General features: G+C 43.7%; 1 protein-coding gene across 1 annotated transcript in view; it reads right to left on the bottom strand.

Moving 5' to 3' along the window:
- Window positions 1-18,049, bottom strand: part of LOC111655154 (rho guanine nucleotide exchange factor 26) — a 41,443-nt gene extending 23,394 nt beyond the window's left edge. The window contains exons 1-12 of the mRNA XM_023406434.2: window positions 17,841-18,049; window positions 15,617-17,332; window positions 14,844-14,895; window positions 14,495-14,637; window positions 12,291-12,347; window positions 11,674-11,834; window positions 8,838-8,990; window positions 8,540-8,669; window positions 7,877-7,951; window positions 7,497-7,586; window positions 6,863-7,017; window positions 604-813 (exon numbers count right to left, since the gene is read on the bottom strand). Of these exons, the coding sequence (XP_023262202.1) occupies window positions 604-813; window positions 6,863-7,017; window positions 7,497-7,586; window positions 7,877-7,951; window positions 8,540-8,669; window positions 8,838-8,990; window positions 11,674-11,834; window positions 12,291-12,347; window positions 14,495-14,637; window positions 14,844-14,895; window positions 15,617-17,239 (2,849 nt within the window). The 5' untranslated portion in view covers window positions 17,240-17,332; window positions 17,841-18,049. The remainder of the gene's footprint in view (window positions 1-603; window positions 814-6,862; window positions 7,018-7,496; window positions 7,587-7,876; window positions 7,952-8,539; window positions 8,670-8,837; window positions 8,991-11,673; window positions 11,835-12,290; window positions 12,348-14,494; window positions 14,638-14,843; window positions 14,896-15,616; window positions 17,333-17,840) is intronic.
- Window positions 18,050-18,761: the final 712 nt, after the last annotated feature.

The following is an 18,761-nucleotide window of genomic DNA, read 5'->3' as shown; positions in this document are numbered from 1 at the left end:
CAAAGGAAGTTGCTTGCCCTAGAATAGATGGTTGTGTTGCAAAGCACTCAGTCAACAAAACAATTATCCGGTACAGCTGGTCTGTGTTACAGTACGACTGCAGACTGTAAAACGCAATAATAAACTTCATTTCCTAGGTCACATAAAGAAGAACAGTGAGGCTCAGGCTGCGTCTAGAGAATGGCTGTAACAAAATATCCCTGTGAGCTGTAATGGTCCAAAATGAGACTAAGAAATAAAAGCTAAGGAGAGAAGGGTGAAGGGATTCTCTTACTTCAAGCTAAAAAAGCATACTAGAGCACATAAAGGTAAAGATAAGGGAGTAGGAATCTGTTTCAAGGTGAAGAGCAAGTCCTGAGCCATTTCTCACAGAGATGTGTATTCAGCCATGGAAAAAACTCTCTGTCTTGACTGGAAATCAAACCTTACGAGTACCCTGACCTACTAATATGTATGTAGAAAGATGCAGGAGTGACGTTATGTTAGAGGCAAAAATGATTCACCAGTTGCTTTACAGCAGATCTCGTAAATCTGTAACTGAACACGAGTGAAACGAAAACAGCAAAGTTACGAGGCACAAAGGTTACAAAATAAAGTACTCACTGCAACTCCGTCCCCAGGATCATGGGCACCTTTTCACCGGAGTGGTTGCTACGGAAACGCAGACAGAAAAGATGGTTGGCGCCGGCTTGCCGGGAGCTAAGCATGCTGGTGGTGCTCCTGACCGGTGACAGGTTGAGATCCTCGGGCTGGCAGGAACCCACCCAGATCTGGTCCCTCAGAGCGTAGTCTATCACAGTGTAACTCTCCTCACTGACAAGAACACAGAGAGTGAAAGAAAGGTTTAATGATGTTTCATTTCAGGTATTCAAGATGTGTGGTCTGTGTGTGACAGTGGCTTTGGTGATGGAGACCTTGAAATGTGTAAAGTGGACTTGTGATTGAGAGGCTGCCGCTTTGGATCGTTATTGTGGCCTCAGTTGAACATTCACTCTCCTGTCATGCAACAGCCAACAACAAAAGGATTTTTACATGGAAATGGACTTTACACAGTTCACCACACATACAAATACAGCTCTACAGTTATATGTGCTACACATACACACATATTGTTGCTTTGGTGGAAAACTACAGGAAATTGAATTTGACAGTCAAATCAACTCACTGAAAAGCACTACTCCTGGAACCACAGCCACCAGTCAATGCAGTTAAATACCGATGCAAAAAAACACAAAGGGGACTAGTACACTTTCCATTTTGTAATTTTAAAATAAACCTGAGCTTGGTCTCACTTTGAGTCAGATGTGACGGCGTGGTCTAGAAATCCAGATAAGCAGATACTCTTTTGGCAACTTGGCATTTGAACACAAACGTGGATTCAGCTTCTTTTATTCAACTTCTCTACCAAACATCTAGACAAACATTAGTATCATTTAACCAAAGGTCGTTTTTCATTTTGACTTTTTGGAATGACTTCTTTATGCATTTCTCTTCCTAAACGGTTCCTGTGGTAGTCTGTTGAAAGCCCCCAATCCACAACTGGTGCAATGTGCCCTTCAGCCCTAAATGTTACAGTCTGTCTGTATTCCTCGATATGGTGCAACAGCCTCCAAGTGGAGAGTGGAAAAATATACCATGTTGTTGTTACTTTGTTTTTCCAGTGTTAAATTAAATCAAAATGTTTATAAAGATTAAATAGTGTCGAAAGAACTAGTGTCTGTCATGGTAACAGATATTTCCCTATTGGTTAATTAATTTAAAGCAAATGAAATAAATCTAATATAAAGAAATGCTAAATATTCAAAGATTTAAATAAATTACCAAAATCATATTGCTGCAATAATAAGAATTGAGTATTATTGTGTACCTGCTACACCATCCATCCCCCCACATATCAAATTTTAGCTCATTGTTTTCAGTAGAGATCCAGTTTCTTGGTGCCTCAGCTGCTCGACCCATGAAAGGCTGCACGCCGTGTGGTTAATCATATTCACCTGGATTTATAAATCAGCTGTCACATTATGTCTCAGCGTCTATGCCAGTCAAAACTCCACATATTCAGCTTTCTAAATGTCCTTACACTAAATCAGCTGCCCTCTGGTTCCTTTAGTACATGCCTACATTTCCCATGAGTACCATTACCTGAGCATGACCCCGTGTCTAACAGTACACAGAGTTAGTTAGAAACATCTGGAGCTGGTTGGGAAGCATGCTCCCTCTAATGTGTGTGTGTATGTTTTTTTTTGTTTTTTTGTTTTTTTGTTTTTTTAACAGTGCTCTGAAGAACAGGGGCTTAAGTCCAGCTCACATGTGTTTTATCAACCTGAGACTGGAGCTCTGAGACCCTGCTGGACAGGAGCTAGCTTCTTGTAAGCCAGAATATCCATTAGTGTACAGTCATGCTGCACGCACGCACGCACACACACACACACACACACACACACACACACACACACAAGCAGGGACAAAGCTAACGGTTAAACAAACAGTAGCGAACAGTGTATCTTATCCACGTCTTACTGTCTCACTGTTTCACTTACACACACAAACCCTGCACTCTGATGTTGTGACTGGTTGGAGAATCCAGTCACGGTTGGAAGGTTCTCAACAAGGTTCAACTGTTACCCCTCAGCCCCTATTGTCCAGCAGTCAGTCAAGTTAAAGCCTGCTGCCCACAACCAATTAGACCTCTCAGAGGAGGAGAAAGAAAGTAGAGGGAGAGATAGATAAAAGCAGAGGGAGTGAACAGGACAGAGGGAGGGGGCTGGAAGTGGAAGAAAAGATGCTGCTCTGTGCATGAGGGTAACCAGAATGAACTGAAGCTTAAAGAAAAAGTTTGACATATTAGAAAATATGCTTATTTGCTTTCTTGATGAGAGTTAGATGAAAATATTGACACCCCTCTAATATTTGTTAAACATGAAGCTGTGGAGCCAGGAGCCGGTTAGCTAAGCTTAGCAAAAAGACTGGGGCATGAGAGCGGCATCGAACTTCTTGTCTAACTCTCAGCAAAAAAAGTGAAGAAGCCAAAATGTTAAACTATGTCGTACATCTCTTCTACCTCATACCCCTATTTTCAATCTGCTTTACTAACCTACAAATTTATCACAGTAAGTTTTGTCAAAAGCTTACACAGGAGTGAGAATCTTAAATTCCATTTATCTGTAACATTGAACCACCTTGCACTATGAAAACAGACCATTTCATTTTTTTTACTTTAAAAGTAATTAAATGGGATATTAAGGGGATAATTGGGGTTAGAAAATCATTAAAACTGACCAAAAATAATGAAAACTTTGATGAAAAATCAAATTAGGGGGGATTATTTTAATGTTTTTTTTAAATCAGGAATCTTGGGACCCTTGAGAACTCATATTCATATAGTCCATTAAAAACACTTGAATGTATTATGTTCAATTAATGTATCTACATGTTTAGGGTAAACCCCTTAATTTGCACCTAAACTAAAGATACAAATTAAGGAAAACATGTAACGTTATACATGTAATTTGTCCCTTAAAAATATTGTTATTAATATTGTTTTGTGTTAAATATGAATCCCTGGATTTCAGGGTGTCAGTATTTGGCTCTTACAGACCCTACAGGTAAAATGCCTGGAATGCCATTTACATGACACTGGGGAATGGGATGGGTGAGGAATCTGCATGTTTGCGAGGTGAGTTCTCTGATGGGTGCGTGTGGGTGGATATGCAGAGTCACATCATTGCTAACCGAAGGAACGATGGTGGGAAATAACTGAGAAATCCTGTGTCAAAATGTGTAAGCGAGGGGCGTCGTGTAGCGTAGTGGTTTAAGCAGGCGCCCCATGTGTAGAGGCTACAGTCCTCGCTGCAGTCGGCCCCGGTTCGAATCCCGCATCGGACGGCCTTTCACTGCATGTCATTCCCCCTCTCTCTGCCTCCCCGTTTGCTGTCACTCTCCACTGTGCTGTCCATTAAAGGCATAAAAGCCCAAAAAATATACTTTAAAAAAAAAAAATGTGTAAGCGAGGCATTCAAAAATAATTTAAATAGTAGGAGAAAGAAAACCTTATCTCGTCACATCAGCTATTTACTCAGAAGCAAACACACAACCCTGCTGGTATGAAAATCACTCCAGTTTTAGAGATAACGCAGGCATCTACCACACGTCATCACAACTGTGCCAGCTGCCATCTTACTAGTGTACAACCCCTTCTCCAACACACAAGCAGAAGTAACACAAATCAACAGAGAGATGTCGAGATAGGACTGCAAATCAAGCGTGCACGCACACACACAGTCACACACGGTGAAAGCAGAATGTTCTGGTGCAAAGCAGGAGTGTTGAGACTAGGCACACTCACACAAACGGTGGGAGAAAAAAAAAAAAAATAAAAAAAATAGAACAGAATGTGTTGGGACTATAGACTTGCACGCGCGCACACACGCAAGCACCCACACACACACACACACACACACAAAGATAGGACATACAAAAAAGCCACAAGGTCACAACTACCAAAAAGAACAAGAAATACCAGAGAGAAAGAGAGAAAAGAGAGAGATGAAAACCTCACCCTCAATAATACTCAATGTTTAGATGATGCCCAGCATCACACAGGAAAAAGGGGGGAAGTGAAGATGAGAGAGGAGCCAGCTGGTGTGGACTGGGTGTTATGTAAGTGTTCCTGTAAACCAGAGTGCAGCAGATCAACACTTTCCCCCACTGCGTGACAATAGCCCAGTCTGACATGGAGCTGGTTTCCAACAGCCAGTTTCTTCTTGGATCAAGTTCGATCTTGATAAAATAAATAGATTTGTTAAGCTTGAAGTCTCACGAAACTCTTATTGGATGATTTATCGCCACTCCTTCCTACAATAAACCAAGGGCAACGAATAATAAATACCAAATATGTAAACAAACAAAACCAAAGGCTTAAACTTTGTTTTGTTGTTAGTTCTTAAATATTTACAACTGCAACTAATATTGATTTTTACTCGTTAATCTGACAATTATTCTGTCAATTAAAATCAACTGATTCTGGTTTATTAAATGACAGAAAATAGTAAAGATTTTCATCACAGTTTCTCAGAGTCCAAGTCTTCAAATGTCCAAGAGTGATTTATTGTACATCAATATAAAACAGGAGAAAATGGAACCAAAGTTTGTTTAAAAATAACTTCAGCAATTCATCAAGTGCCAAAATCGTTGCTAATAAATTGTGTCAAATGACTAATTGTTTCAGCTTCGTTTTGCAACCTGTTCAAAGCTGAGCCGATACAGACATTAAAAAAAATCTGACTTGATATAGCACATACAATACTAAATTTATTTTCAGTTAAATGCTACTGAACCCCCAACCATCCCAACACAAGTCCCAAGGTTCGCACCTCTCTGTCTTTCCACACACACACACACACACACACACACACACACACAAAAACACATTTGTGCTCTCTTACTCCTGCATATTAAGAAAAATAGGCCAATAAAAGTGAAAACATGTTCAGGTCGTAGGTATGTTTTTCTCTACTGTGCAAGTGCTGTTGCTTTGACCTTTTCACCCCTCCCCTCTGGTTTTCACGATATTTCTGGAAATGTAAGTGAAAGGATTTGAGCATTGGGTGCAGTTAGCCACTTGTAAGCCATCACTCCCCTCCCACACGCTCCAGGTCATAATGACGAGGGAAAGAGCTGTTATACCATTATGTCTAGAAGGGTTTGTGACCTGGCGGTGCCTGGCTAGCCTTGTGTACCCCTGGTGTGTTTTTGTTTTGATGACTGCAGATGGAGTGCAGTAGAGTAGCGTGCCACAGCAGGGCTCCAGTACTGCAGTACAAAACAATATTATAACAGCTTCTCCCATTCAACTGTGCACGCACGCACAAATACACACACCGATTCCGGAGCACTCCCTTTCCCAAATCCCTCTTCCAAACACAGGTTTGACACCACACACCACTGGAGCCTGCCGTCCAGGATCAGATTCCCAGAAAAATATCACATGGAATGTTTCTTTTCTTTTCCTTTCTTTTTTTTTTTAATGATTCTTAGGAATTCTGAGTTTGCGAGTGACGGGACAATCAGTTCCAGACACAGAGGGAGATGGACGGGAAAGGATTTTTTTCTGGCACAAATAGACACACATGTGCACAAACTCCCACACTACACGCACGCAAATGAGAACCACATCATTCTGAGGAAGTGCTGTTTAGGGCTTGCTTCATGGTTCTGCTTAAAACCAGAGGAAACGGGAGGGGAAGGCGGGCTGACTGACAGGGCTGACAATGAGCAGGTCCACTAGCTCCACGTGATTCATGGCAGCAGGACAGGTTTAAGCCTCGACAACCTTCATAAAAGAAAGCTCAGATCCATAATCCCAAGTCGCAGTAGGTTCAGGTACCTGCACCTGTTCATCTTAATAAACACTGCCATGAAGCAGGGGCACAGAGTAGAAAACCAGTGCACTGCAGGTGCCAATCCCTCTCAACTCTCTCAGCCCTGCTGATAATGACTGAACACTGTGGCTGTGACGCAACTGTTATTGTTGTTGTTTCATGTATTCTCAGTGTTTCGTTCTTTCTTTTCAGGGTGGATCTCTTTGTTTTGTTTTTTTTTTTGTTTTTTATCTGAACAGGCACAATTCCCAGGACAAGTTAAAACATGAGAACAATGTCACACACCCTGTACTCAGGGTCTAAGCCATATACAGTTCTCTCTCACACACACACACACACACACACTGAAAACCAACAGCTTATGGTTACACTTTCGCCCTCAACATGTCGGAACAGGTGAGTTATGAGCAAAGGCGCCGCACCAAGGCTACGCTCGCGCCAGTTAAATCAAACACAGAGCCTGTGTGCACTGTCCAGCTCACCTCTTCTTCCTGGTCACAATGAGGACGTCGTTGAAGAGGAAGAAATAGACCTGTTGCCGTGACGTCCGCTTGAGGAAGATGCCGTTGTCTTCCACAAAGGCTGTCAGCTCTCCTCTCTTTACCATCCACCTGGAGGATGAGACCAGGGGGAACGGCTGGGAGAGAAGAAGGGAAATAAATGTGACGAACAGGAAAAGACAACATATCTAACCAAATAAAGTATTTTAAAAATGTTGCTGCTGTCAGGAAATGCTAAATCACAGTTTGCCTGTGCATGTGTGAACAGCTGGCTATGCAGACTGAGAATATGTTCACTTGACATCTGTGAATCCCAAATGTGCCAACAGATATTTCCCACACTACTTAGACACACTTGCGCCTGCCAAGCCTTGTGTGCATTACGTGTGTAGATACTCGATACTGCCGAGTTAGAGTGACGTGACGGTGGTGTGTACTCTTTGTATTGTTGCATCTGCATGTGTGCACAAGCCAGTGTATGATTTCATTAGGCCATGTTTTACATCCTTGATTACTATTTAAACGAATTCTACTGTACTTAACTATTACCTTGAGGCTGTTCGTGTCAGATATGAGTTAGAATTATGCTGTTTTCAGCAGGAATACATGTCCATACCTTAATCTTGAACTCCAGCTGAGAGTTGATGGTGTACATCATTTCCGTTCTCTCCATTGTGCGAGCTCCTTCGTTACACTTTCTGACCACCTGCTCACACACACACACATATACACGCAGCATCTGTTAATCACAATGACTGATGTGCTAAAATTTATGAGAATAAGAGAAGAAAAATCAGATTTTTTTATTGTGTATTTGCCTGAAAGTCTTCACCAAAATATAAATTTAAAAGTGACTGCCTCGCATCTCTAGAGCACTACGAGGAAGCGCAAGAGAAATATTATGTACAGGTATGTGTGAAAGTTATGAAAATATAAACGCATAAAATCCAGAATGTGGTGTGTAAAACTTCAGGTCGACTCATTGAACCCACTGACCTTGCTGACCGCTTGTAAAGCCTTCTTACACTCCTCATATTGTGTCGAGTCTTTAGGCGTCTTCTGACAAATTGTCTGCAACACAAGGGGGGGTGGGGTGGGTCAGGGCACAAATAAGTTGCACTAATTCTTGCCATAAAAAAAACATCCAGCATAACATACATTCTTGCACGAAAAAATCCATAACAATTCATTTCACGCATGCGCACTACACTCTATCCAAGGCCTGATAAAATATTGATGCATAAAGGCACTGTGGGAAGAAATGAATTGAAACCAAACTTTCTCAGGATCCAACAGCCTCTTAGTTTACGAGCATAAAACCCAGAGTCCCTAGAGAGACACTGACGGAAGACGGGATAGAGGAGGATGAAAGTAGAGCACGAGAGAGGAAGGGAGGGAGGCACAGCAGGGACAGAATAATCTGGTGCCAAGGGAAGCATGAAACTGAAGAAGAAAAAAAATATTAAAAAGGAAGAATGAGGGGGAGAAATCAGTTAGCATTATTAAGGATTGGTATAAGGTCACACAAGCTTCTGTGAGGTCAGAACACACCCTGAGTGGAATTAGTCAGGGGACTATGATTAATCAAACTGTTGCGTAACAGTCAATGTCTAATGTAATTCCAAAGCTCGTGCTACTGTTTGTCTTCAGTGCACTCACATCCATGAGCAGGGGCAGACGAGTGATCCTCTGCATGGGCAGGATGAGGAAGGAGATCATGGGGAGGTTCCTGCAGTCTGGGTGGCCCTCTATCCTGGTCAGCACCTCCTTAAAAGCTGGATTCTTGGACCTGCAAGAGAGGACGGAGGGAGACTGGGTGTTCAGAAAGAGGAGTAACTGATGAAACACAGAGAAACGAGAGGGAAAGCAAACTCCCAGGTTCACAGTGTCAGAACAGTCATGTCGGATCAAATCTGAGAGAGATATGATAAGAACATGTGTTTGCTCGGTCACTCACACCAGCCTCTGCAGGGTTCTCTGCTGGTAGACCTCATTGGAGCAGTAGGTGACGTAAGGATCAAAGTTGGACTGAGCGTGCCTGCAGACGATGTTGCTGATGTCGTCGATCACTATGTTCTGTTGGTGCTTTTCCTCCAATTCCTTAAAGAACCTGAGCACAGGATGAAATGAAGGGTTAGTATGTCAGTGATTCACATCGTACATGGCAACAGCTCGAGTCCAAAGCGTCAAATCATGAGACATCCCACACTAGGGAGAATATAGGATATAATGACAGATACAAAAGTCAGGAAGGCAGGAAGCACTGCCAACACCTTTCTTCTCAACCTGCTGCAAGATCACAAGAGGAACTCCCCGCCTCTTAAAATAGACATAGCCTACCATTAACCATAACACAGAGGCTTTTCCCCTTCCTGAGCACCACCAGATGGCCGGTTTAACGGCACGCCACATGAGAGCTTCAAGGGAATAAGTGTTTTTGCATGCGTGGTCCAAGGTGACAAACAGGAAACTGTTGCACAGACACAGGACGCTGACCTTGACTGGCTGGACCGAGTTTGAGCTCATCTGCAAAAGCACCTCTCATGCCCCTACTGAGCCCCATCCCTACCTTCTCCACTCACACGCACACACACACACACACACACACACACACACACACACACACACACACACACACACACACACACACAAAGTGTGGCTCTTCAAGTTCAGGCTGCACTCACTCCTGGGTCAAAACCCACTGACCCCAACAACAGCATGTTGTCATGAGGGAAGAGGTCAAGGGACGAGAGTTAAATCAGGATGTTGAAAATAAAGAAAAAAAGGAAATGCCCAAAATTAGACGGCTGGCCAATTATGAATGAAAATAAAAGAGTTCTACCAGCACTCACTGCTAAATTTATTAGGCCTCAGGGAAATGCTCTCTCCCCCGCTCACAATCACACGCAGTCCAGACAGGAGTCTGCAGGTGGAGAGACATTCTGCTGTTTTCTTTGAGAGGTTAAACTCAAAGCCTGACTATCTGTTTCAAGTGAAAGATCATGTTTAACCAGTGCAACGGGCCTCTTCATATCTCTAGATCTGCTGTTTCTATGTCTCCCTGCCCTCCACTCTCCCTGGAGCTACGCAGGTTTGAGTATTTAGGCGGGGAGGGTGAAGTATCGCATTAATGTGTGTGGCCTGTGCATTGGAATGAGAAAGGTGAGTGAGATGAGCTGTAGCACGTCTGAACGCAGGAAGGAATTGATGAGGAATTTACAGGTAACCCTATTTATGCAGAGTGGGAATGAGGTGTAAATAGATGTACAAATTCCCTCCATGCAAATCCTCATGTACTGACTAATGTTCAGAATATGAGGGGTAATATTTTGTAGTAGCTGCTTTAATCCTGATAATGGAGTCACATGCACATGTAGGCGCCACATTGTATGCAAGGAGGAGAAATCTGTCCCTCTCAGGGGGGGGCTGTAATCCTGACATGGAATCCTTCAGCAAATGTCATGAACAGTTGCACGTGGGAGGCAGTGCATCCCTCCCACACACACACACACACACAAGGGGTGTGTGTGTGTGTGTGTGTGTGTGTGTGTGTGTGTGTGTGTGTGTGTGTGTGTGTGTGTGTGTGTGTGGGGACAGCCATAATAAACTTAAACTCATTAAATGGTCTTCGACAGTCTTTTAACAATTTTCATAAACATACACCCTTGGCAACAGTAAAAACACTAGCTTAACCTCATTTCACACTTTGATTTATTAACCTCAAAAACTGTTGGAACAACCTGTTGGAAGGGAGGTTTTGGTCAATGCAGTACTAAGGCAAGTGTGGTAAATGTGGTCTCAACCAAGCCAAACGGTAGTCAACAGTCCCTATAGCAGACTCGTAGACTTAAACATCTGTAAAACAGTGATTTTAAAGAAGGACATGAGACTGCTGCAATAATCAACGGTTACTTCAGAACAAGAGCAGACACCGTTATTCATAATGAATACAGCTGACAAAATCCAATAGGGTGAAAAACTCTCCTGTCAATCATCTGTAGAAATAATGATGCCTGGTCCAGCACAGTAATTGCTGAACCAGCACAGTCTCAACTTTCATGGTTTCCATCAGTTTATAGGATCTTTGGAAGTTCACGGTCACCTGGCCATGAATGCCATTAAACAGTCCACATGCATGCACTGTAAATCATGATTGACAGCTAAGCTCAGGGGGCTCATAGCAGCAGATTTTGGACATTGCATTTACATGCCCTCACCTCTAAAAACAGGAAAAAAATACTGACACGTCCAGCCTGCTTTTTGAGCTCCCTCAAGCAGCGAGGAATTTTCATGATGACAATATAACCATCGCAAAGCTAAATTGTTGTTTTGTTTTTTGTCGTTTCACTCAGTTTGTTCCTTGCTTCTTCCCAGGCTCTCCTTTCTGTCTATCACCATGTAACCTTATATACAGTGTATGTACTCACAACCGGAAATCCGCTCACTGCTGTGTACCCACAGTCGCTCATACGCAGAAAACAGGCCAAAAGAATGGTATCAGCATGCAGTAAATAGTGTTTACAGACACACCTCACATGGAATGAGTGTGGTCTACCACTGTTAAGTGCTCTTAAACAAGAGAATTATCCAGCTCATTAGCCAAAACCAAAACCCACTAACACTGACGGAGCAAGTAAAGCCAAAAAACACCAGCTACTTACTGTAAGTTCTCAACATCCGAAAAACACTTCCAGACACATAAACACAGAGAATCTTACACGAAGGTACATAACAATGTGCGTCTGATAATAATTCTGCCTACAAAAGCAACATATTACAACTCAGCCACTTACTTCTTGCTCGCCTCACAGACGTCAGTGATGTTGGAGAAGAGGTGGTGGTGTTCGGTCTTGGTCATGGCCTCGCTGAGCTCTGCAGAGTTCTTGAACATACGGATCAGGATCTCCAGACTGTGGAGATAAGAGTGCTCCGACGAGATCACCTCGAATATGGCCTAATGAAGGACAAGAGAGAGCGAGTTTGTTCTTTCGTTCACCACATGCAACTTTTCCTTCAGTTACCCCTCTAGGTCCTGACTCTGTGGGCTGCTATATGAGGAAGGTTCTGACATGAACACATACCTGTATGTATGTTTGGCATGCTATTAAACAATACCATGCACTTATATTAATCTGTCAATCAATCCATTAGTCTCGTCATCCTTAATATGACATGGATTCAGGTAAATATCAGAATTTATGTCCTTCTCCTCCCCTTTACAATGCATTCACTTAAAGGATATAATAATCCATGATGCATGTTTCCTGCTTCACTCCTTTAATGGATTTTTTATTGGTCCAGTGGAGTTTACAGAGAGCGAATGGACGGCTCTACTCCCCCAGTGTTTGGTAAGTCTTAACTAAGTGCATGTGTTCTATTAGATTTACTCTGAACCAGAGTAAAAATATACCTCTTGTCTTTTGCGTTCCTCCTGACTCATCAGCTCAGACAGACCACTTTTCTTGACCTGAACAGAAAACACACTTTGTGAAAAAAATCAGAGGAACGATGCATGGAAACATTTCAAATACAAAGTCACACTTGTCTGACTACCCTTTGCACTTATTGAACGGGTGTGTGCGCGCCTGGTTTGCGTGCCAATGTTGTCCTCATACACAGAGAAAGGAACACGTTGCATACCACGCTGAATAGAGAGCCAATTAAGTTGATGTGAAATGAGGACGAACATAAGATATTCACTTAATAAAAATGCGTGGAGCTAGTGCACAAATAGGAAACTTGTTGTATCCACAAAATTCTAAAGGGAAAATGGGCAAAAAGGGAAAAGAAGGGAAAGTGTATGTACGTGTTGGTATGTGGCTGAAAGAGTTAGTCCAAAACAATTTGAATAGTAATGAAACAAAGCAATCTTTTGGAATGGACAGGGTGTGGAGAGCTATTGAATTAATCAGCCGGTGGCTTTTTAGACTGAAGGTATGGTTAACTAAAAAAAAAATAAAAAAAGCCTACGTCTCATGTTTGACCAAATACAGCCAGTATGACCTGGGGCACATTCACATTGTACTTCACCTGATCACACATGCAGGCAGAAATCCTGAAAGGCCATCTTTCCTTACTTTCATTACATTCTCGTCCTGTTTTGGTATAAAAGGCACAAGGAAGTGATACTGCTCCTGGAGCAGCCTTCCTTCTATCTAGTATCTGCCCTGAAGCCTTCCGCAAACACTGAGAACAAACAGACCTGCAGCAGACCAAACATCTCTATTCCTTTCACACATCCTTTTTATTATTTAGCGCTCTTACTTTCTCTTTCACCAAACCTCCAATCTTCTATATCAGCAATGACAACTGCTGCTATAGAGTTTTTCCTACGCCCTGTTGTGGCAACTGAACTGTAACCTGATTTTCAGTTTCACTGGGTGTAACTAGAGCTATGTCATTTGGGTGTCATTATTCAAAGGCAATTATAAGTTCCCTTTCTGATGCTTGAATCTAGGTTTTCTTGTTTGAGCTCCAAGACAGCTCCATCACCTGAAACTGCAGCTGATTATTTCCACGGAACATAACACTTCTGGGATATGACATATCATCCAACCAGCCAGAAAGAGAGGGGAGCAGCTAAGTGAGGGGAGATGACAACCTGTATATCTGGTTCTCAGCTTCACTGGAAATCAGCTTATTTCCTGTCACACTAGGGCAACGACAGCACCGTGCCAGGATGTCCCGCAAACTATGATAGTTGAGCAAAATTCCTGACGAATTATGTCTTGTATTGTGTGGAAAAACACATTCACACTAACAGATCCACAGCTGTAAAGCAGCTGTGACTGAGAAGAAAGCTTTCTTTGGTAGAGTCCTGGTCAGCCTGGTAGTGTCGGACTGCGCTCAGTTCACCTCTGCGTCTTGCTGACATACACAAGATGACCAGGGACATTTTCTAAACATCTTTAGTTTCAATCTAATTTCCTATTTATTAGAGTCTGTGTGCATATTATTCTCTGGCAAGCAATTTGAGAACTAATCATAAATACCTCCATGACCTGTTTTTGCTCCCTCCTCACCAAGTAAACAAACAGATGGGCATGCCCAAGTAAAAAACTAAATTAGCTCATTCACTTCCGCTATCCTTACATTCCAATCCTTAACTACATTATGTAATGCAGAGCCACCGCACTTCTCTCCAGAGGCAGCATTTTAAGCATATTTGCAGTCTGACGAGTATGAGGAGTTTGCCAACACACTGGCATAAGGCCCAGCAGTGCTTCCAAGGCTTCCTGTGGGTCTGGCTGACTGTCTGCCTCCCTGCCCACCCGAGTCCTAAACGAAATGCTTCTGTACTCCTTGATAAACAGAGTCAGGGGCAGAGGAAGGCAGAGACAGTGGGAGGATGGGTATGGACTGTGGCCAAACTGGATATGACAGCATTCTTCAGAGCTCTCGCATTCCAAGGCTCCACAGCCACAGCACTGAGTGTATACTATATGTTTGTATGTGGAGTGGTTGTAGAGAAAGAGTGAGAAAGGTAGAAGAAGAAGAATGGAAGCTACCACAATCCGTGTGTTTGTGTTTGTGTGTGCGTGTGTGTGCGTGTGTGTGCGTGTGTGTGCGTGTGTGTGCGTGTGTGTGCGTGTGTGTGCGTGTTTTATATCTGACCACACTGAGCTGGCTCCAGGAGGTGCGTATGGGTCTATACTGCACAACGATGCCGTTATCAGCACTGGGTTCTTTGGAATCAGCATCTTCATCTGAATCATTATGCAAGGCCTTCTCCTGGTAGTTCTGATACAGCTCCTCCTCTGAAACATCCAGTTTTTTGTCAGAAAGATCCATCATGTTTTAGTAAAAAAAAAAAAAAAAAGAAAGAAAGAAAGAAAGAAAGAAAGAAAAAAAAGAAAAAAGATATTGTTGATTTCAGAAAGCAACAGAAAGGAAAACTGACAGTAAAAGAGTAAAAAAATGAAACGAAAAGTGTGGTGAAAAAAAACAGACGGGTGTTTCTCACCCTCACTGTCAAATGTCCGTTGGGAGATCAAAAGTTTCTTCTTATCTGAACTCTGAAAGAGAAACGCAGCACAAATGTAACAACATGGACAAACTAAGGGAGCAGCCAGAAACTCACACACAGTCAATGGAACAGGAGCGTGTACCTCTGTCACCTGTCCATGACCTGTCCATGACCTCTCTGGTGATACCCTTCACTGACCCCTGTCTAATTACAGAACCATTGCGGATAAAAGTGTGTATGTGTGGGCACTGTGTCACATTACATCATGTCTGCTAACAACCACACTAATTGTTTCCTTGTAAGGCCTTGTCCCAGCTTCTGCTGCTGCAAAGTTTGTTCCACAATACTCAGTCTGTGTTGTGATTTTATAATTTCTTGGACTTTACCCCATGTTGAAGTAATCTTTGTGCACAATTAAATATAAACCCGTCAGATGGATTATGATTAACAGAATCAAGTAATCTCTGCTACAGCAAAGGAAAAAAACATTACAATACCAGAGTTCACAGGGCATTTCCAGGGCTATCTGATAGCTGAGTTCAGTAACTGGCATGCAGGAGTGGTAGTCGGTATGTTGGTATATGTCCACTTAACTCATTAAGTGAAAGTGCTCCAACTCCCGTATGTGTGAATGAATCTTTTTTTTTTGTTGTTTTTTGCCAGATATTTCACCCTTTTACCTCAAGCACATCAGTATTTGTTTCTTGAGTGCATCCTTACACTTCCCCTTTTGAACCCACCACCACTTTTTAGGACTAAGGTTTACCCACCTTGTTTTTGCCAGTGCTGGTAGGCTTTTCTGTCCCAGGAATACAAGGCTTTGAAATCCTGGGGCTGGCAGGTTTGGGTGTCCCCCGACTTACAAGTTTGGGTGTCCCAGGGCTCGCAGGCTTGGGTGTCCCAGGACTCGCAGGTTTGGGTGTCCCGGGACTCGCAGGTTTCGATGTCCCAGGGCTCGCAGGTTTCGATGTCCCAGGGCTCGCAGGTTTCGGTGTCCCAGGACTGGCCAGTTTCGGTGTCCTAGGACTCACAGGCTTGGCTGCACCAGGGCTAGTGAGGCTTACAGTGCCAGGACTGGCCTGGCTCACTGGTGAAACTGGATTTTCCCTGTCGAGCCCTTTGATGACAGGCTGCGACAACCGATGGACCTTGAGATCTACGCATGGGACCTCCAGGTCTACTCCGCTCACAACAGCCCTCCTATAAGATGTACTCCTCAAGCCTCTCCTGAGTGTCCCCGGGCTCTCACTTTCTCCCTCTGTCCCCTCAGTGCAGTCCCCTCCTGTGGAAAAGTAGGCTCCTGTCTCCACCATGCTGAGGGCTTTCAAAGCTCTCTTGGAATGATCCAACCCCAGCCGCCCTGCCAAACCTTGGCCTTGCTGCCCACAGGGAGGCGCCTTGTTTTGCCGAACATCAGATGCTAAACCCTTGGGAATGAGCTGCTGGGTGCCCATCTTCAGGGCAGCTGGACTGTGGGTGCTGAGGACGATGGAGGGAGTTACAGACGGAGAAAGAGAGGGAGAGGGGGAGGGGGAAGAGATGGAAGAGGAGGAAGAGGCAAGCCTGGTGTCCTGCGAGGATGCAGGCGAGGATGAGGACTGTCTGAGGAGAGCCTGTGCTCTGTCGGCCGGTGATGGGGAGCGTGGGGTCGGGGGGTCTGAGGAGTTGAGGGAAGAGAGGGAGGGGATGCTGGAGGTGGAGCCTTGGGAGGGGGTAGGAGTACGGCAGGCTGGGGGAGAGGGGCTGGATGCAGAGGAAAGGGAAAACAGTTCATGGTGGTTGTAGTTGTTGTTGTCAGGGGTGCGCTGAGACGCGACAGGAGAGGAACGGTTCATCAGAGCAGCAGCTTCAGGTGAGGCTGAACTCGTCCCAAATGCTATCTGGTCTTTCTGTGAGCTCAGACCGAACGGACTGGACATGCGTTTCTGGGAGTCCAGGAGACGCTTTTCAACCCATACTGTCTCTCCATTACTGGTTTTCCCCCTGTCACAGTCTCCATTACGCACTCTGTTGTCCAGTGAAGCAGATCTGCTATCCTCAGACCTAAATTTGGACAGTGAGAAGCGTCCGTTGGAGAAATGTCCGATGCTGATGCTTCTGACAACTCGGGATTTGGACTTGGAGGGTTTGTGCAGAATGTGCTTCAACACCACGGTGTTCCTGCCTGAACACGGGGGTGTGACCACCAGTCTCTCAGCAGGTTGGCTCAAGGTGAAGGAACACTTGTTGTCCTCCACAGGGAAGTCGGTCGTCATCATCCCATTTGTGTGGTAACTGAGGGGTCGCAGTTTGGGTTTACTCGACTCCTGGGGTTTTTTACAATTGTCTGTGCGACGTTTCCACAAAGGAGTGATGTTATTATTGGACAGATCTACATCATTGCCGATATCCATGGTTGCAACGTGCCTGCGTCCTCTTCCCTGTCTGACCAAACACACAGGTCACAGGGGAAACACTGCAGCCCTGTAGCAAACTGATTTCACCCCCTGAAGATAAACAAAAGAAGGCAATACTAATCAGTATCAAAGGGGTCAGACCAGTGTCCAAATTCCCAAAGTTTACTCATTAACAGAGATTCAGAGCAGATACTGGAAGCTAAACTTAGGAAACATGATGACATGCAAAAGAGAAGCCAAGACGGTGCAGACAGCTGATAGCCCTTTTGTGTATGTTCACTGTTGTGAAATGCTCTAATTACAGGCACAAAGCTGACAGGATACAGTTAGCTGTGAGCAATCCCAACTGGAAACAATGGCCCACAGCAACAGTGAGTTTAGAGACCAAGTACTGTTTGTTTTTGGGTTTTTTTGCTTGCTTTTTTAATCTTCTCGATCACTTAAAATCCCAACAGTGTTTGTGCATCTGTGCAAAAATCACAACATAAACAGGCGTGCTGTCGTCATTTAGTAGAGACTACACAGGAGAGTTTGTGATTCAGCTGCAGAAGAAAGTAGTTATTCAGTGAGTTATTTGTTTTTTTGTTTTTTTTTTTACCTCTAGTCGGTCGCTCTACTGCAGACTGCAGTCATTGTACCTGCGCTGTCGGGAAAACCACTTTCTTCTCCAGCCGAAAGTTAGTGGGCTTAATCCAGCGTGGCATCGAAACTAAATAAAGTTTGGGAAAGCAGAGGTGGAGCAGCAGACAGTGAAGTTACTGTGTGGTCGAGTGCGCGGCGGCAGCGAGCGCTTCTGAAGTACAGCGGGGCTGAGCTGATAGAGTTTCTATGAGGAGGAGGAGGAGGAGGAGGAGGAGGAGAGGGGGGAAGAGGAGGAGGGACCGGAGCTGAGAAACAAGTGAGAAACAGCTCTGCCAAGTTCCCAGGAACCCACCTGTGAATCTGTAGCCAATCACATGTAGTTAACAAAGTGGAGTCCAGAGAAAACAAGAGACGCAGAAGTGTATTTATTATTACTCTATTTAGGCTATGGCCTATATATTTATTTTATTTACGGATTGTTTTTAATATTTTCTTAATGATAGCACAGTTTAACATTTCTTTGTATTGGTATTATTCATTTAATCCATACATCTCTTGTAGTGACTAGGCCTAGTAAAATGGTCTATAGTATCATACTATGTCATGTAGCTGACCCAAAAGTCCATTTTAAACATTCTTAACATTCTTTTGTAGAAACCTGAACAGATAAATGCAAATCTACTGACTGGCTGCTGCTGTGCACCATCGTGTGGTTTGTGCCGGAGCTGCAACAGGAAATCATTTCAATATACAACAGACTCACAGTGTCAACTCGATCATGTCTTTATAATAACCATACAGTGCCTGATACTGTAAGCTTCTCTTATGGAGTAGTATCGTTACAGTATCCATTGTGTGTGTGTGTGTGTGTGTTTTGCAGTGGCATTGGCAGATCTCTGTACTAAGAAATTAGTAAATATCAGATCTGGAAGGATTT

The sequence above is a fragment of the Seriola lalandi genome, unplaced genomic scaffold, assembly GCF_002814215.2.
Source record: "Seriola lalandi dorsalis isolate HSWRI2012SDOR001 ecotype SW California unplaced genomic scaffold, Sedor1 jcf7180002054308, whole genome shotgun sequence".
Lineage (NCBI taxonomy): Eukaryota > Metazoa > Chordata > Actinopteri > Carangiformes > Carangidae > Seriola > Seriola lalandi.
This window is presented reverse-complemented; position numbering and strand designations above follow the sequence as displayed.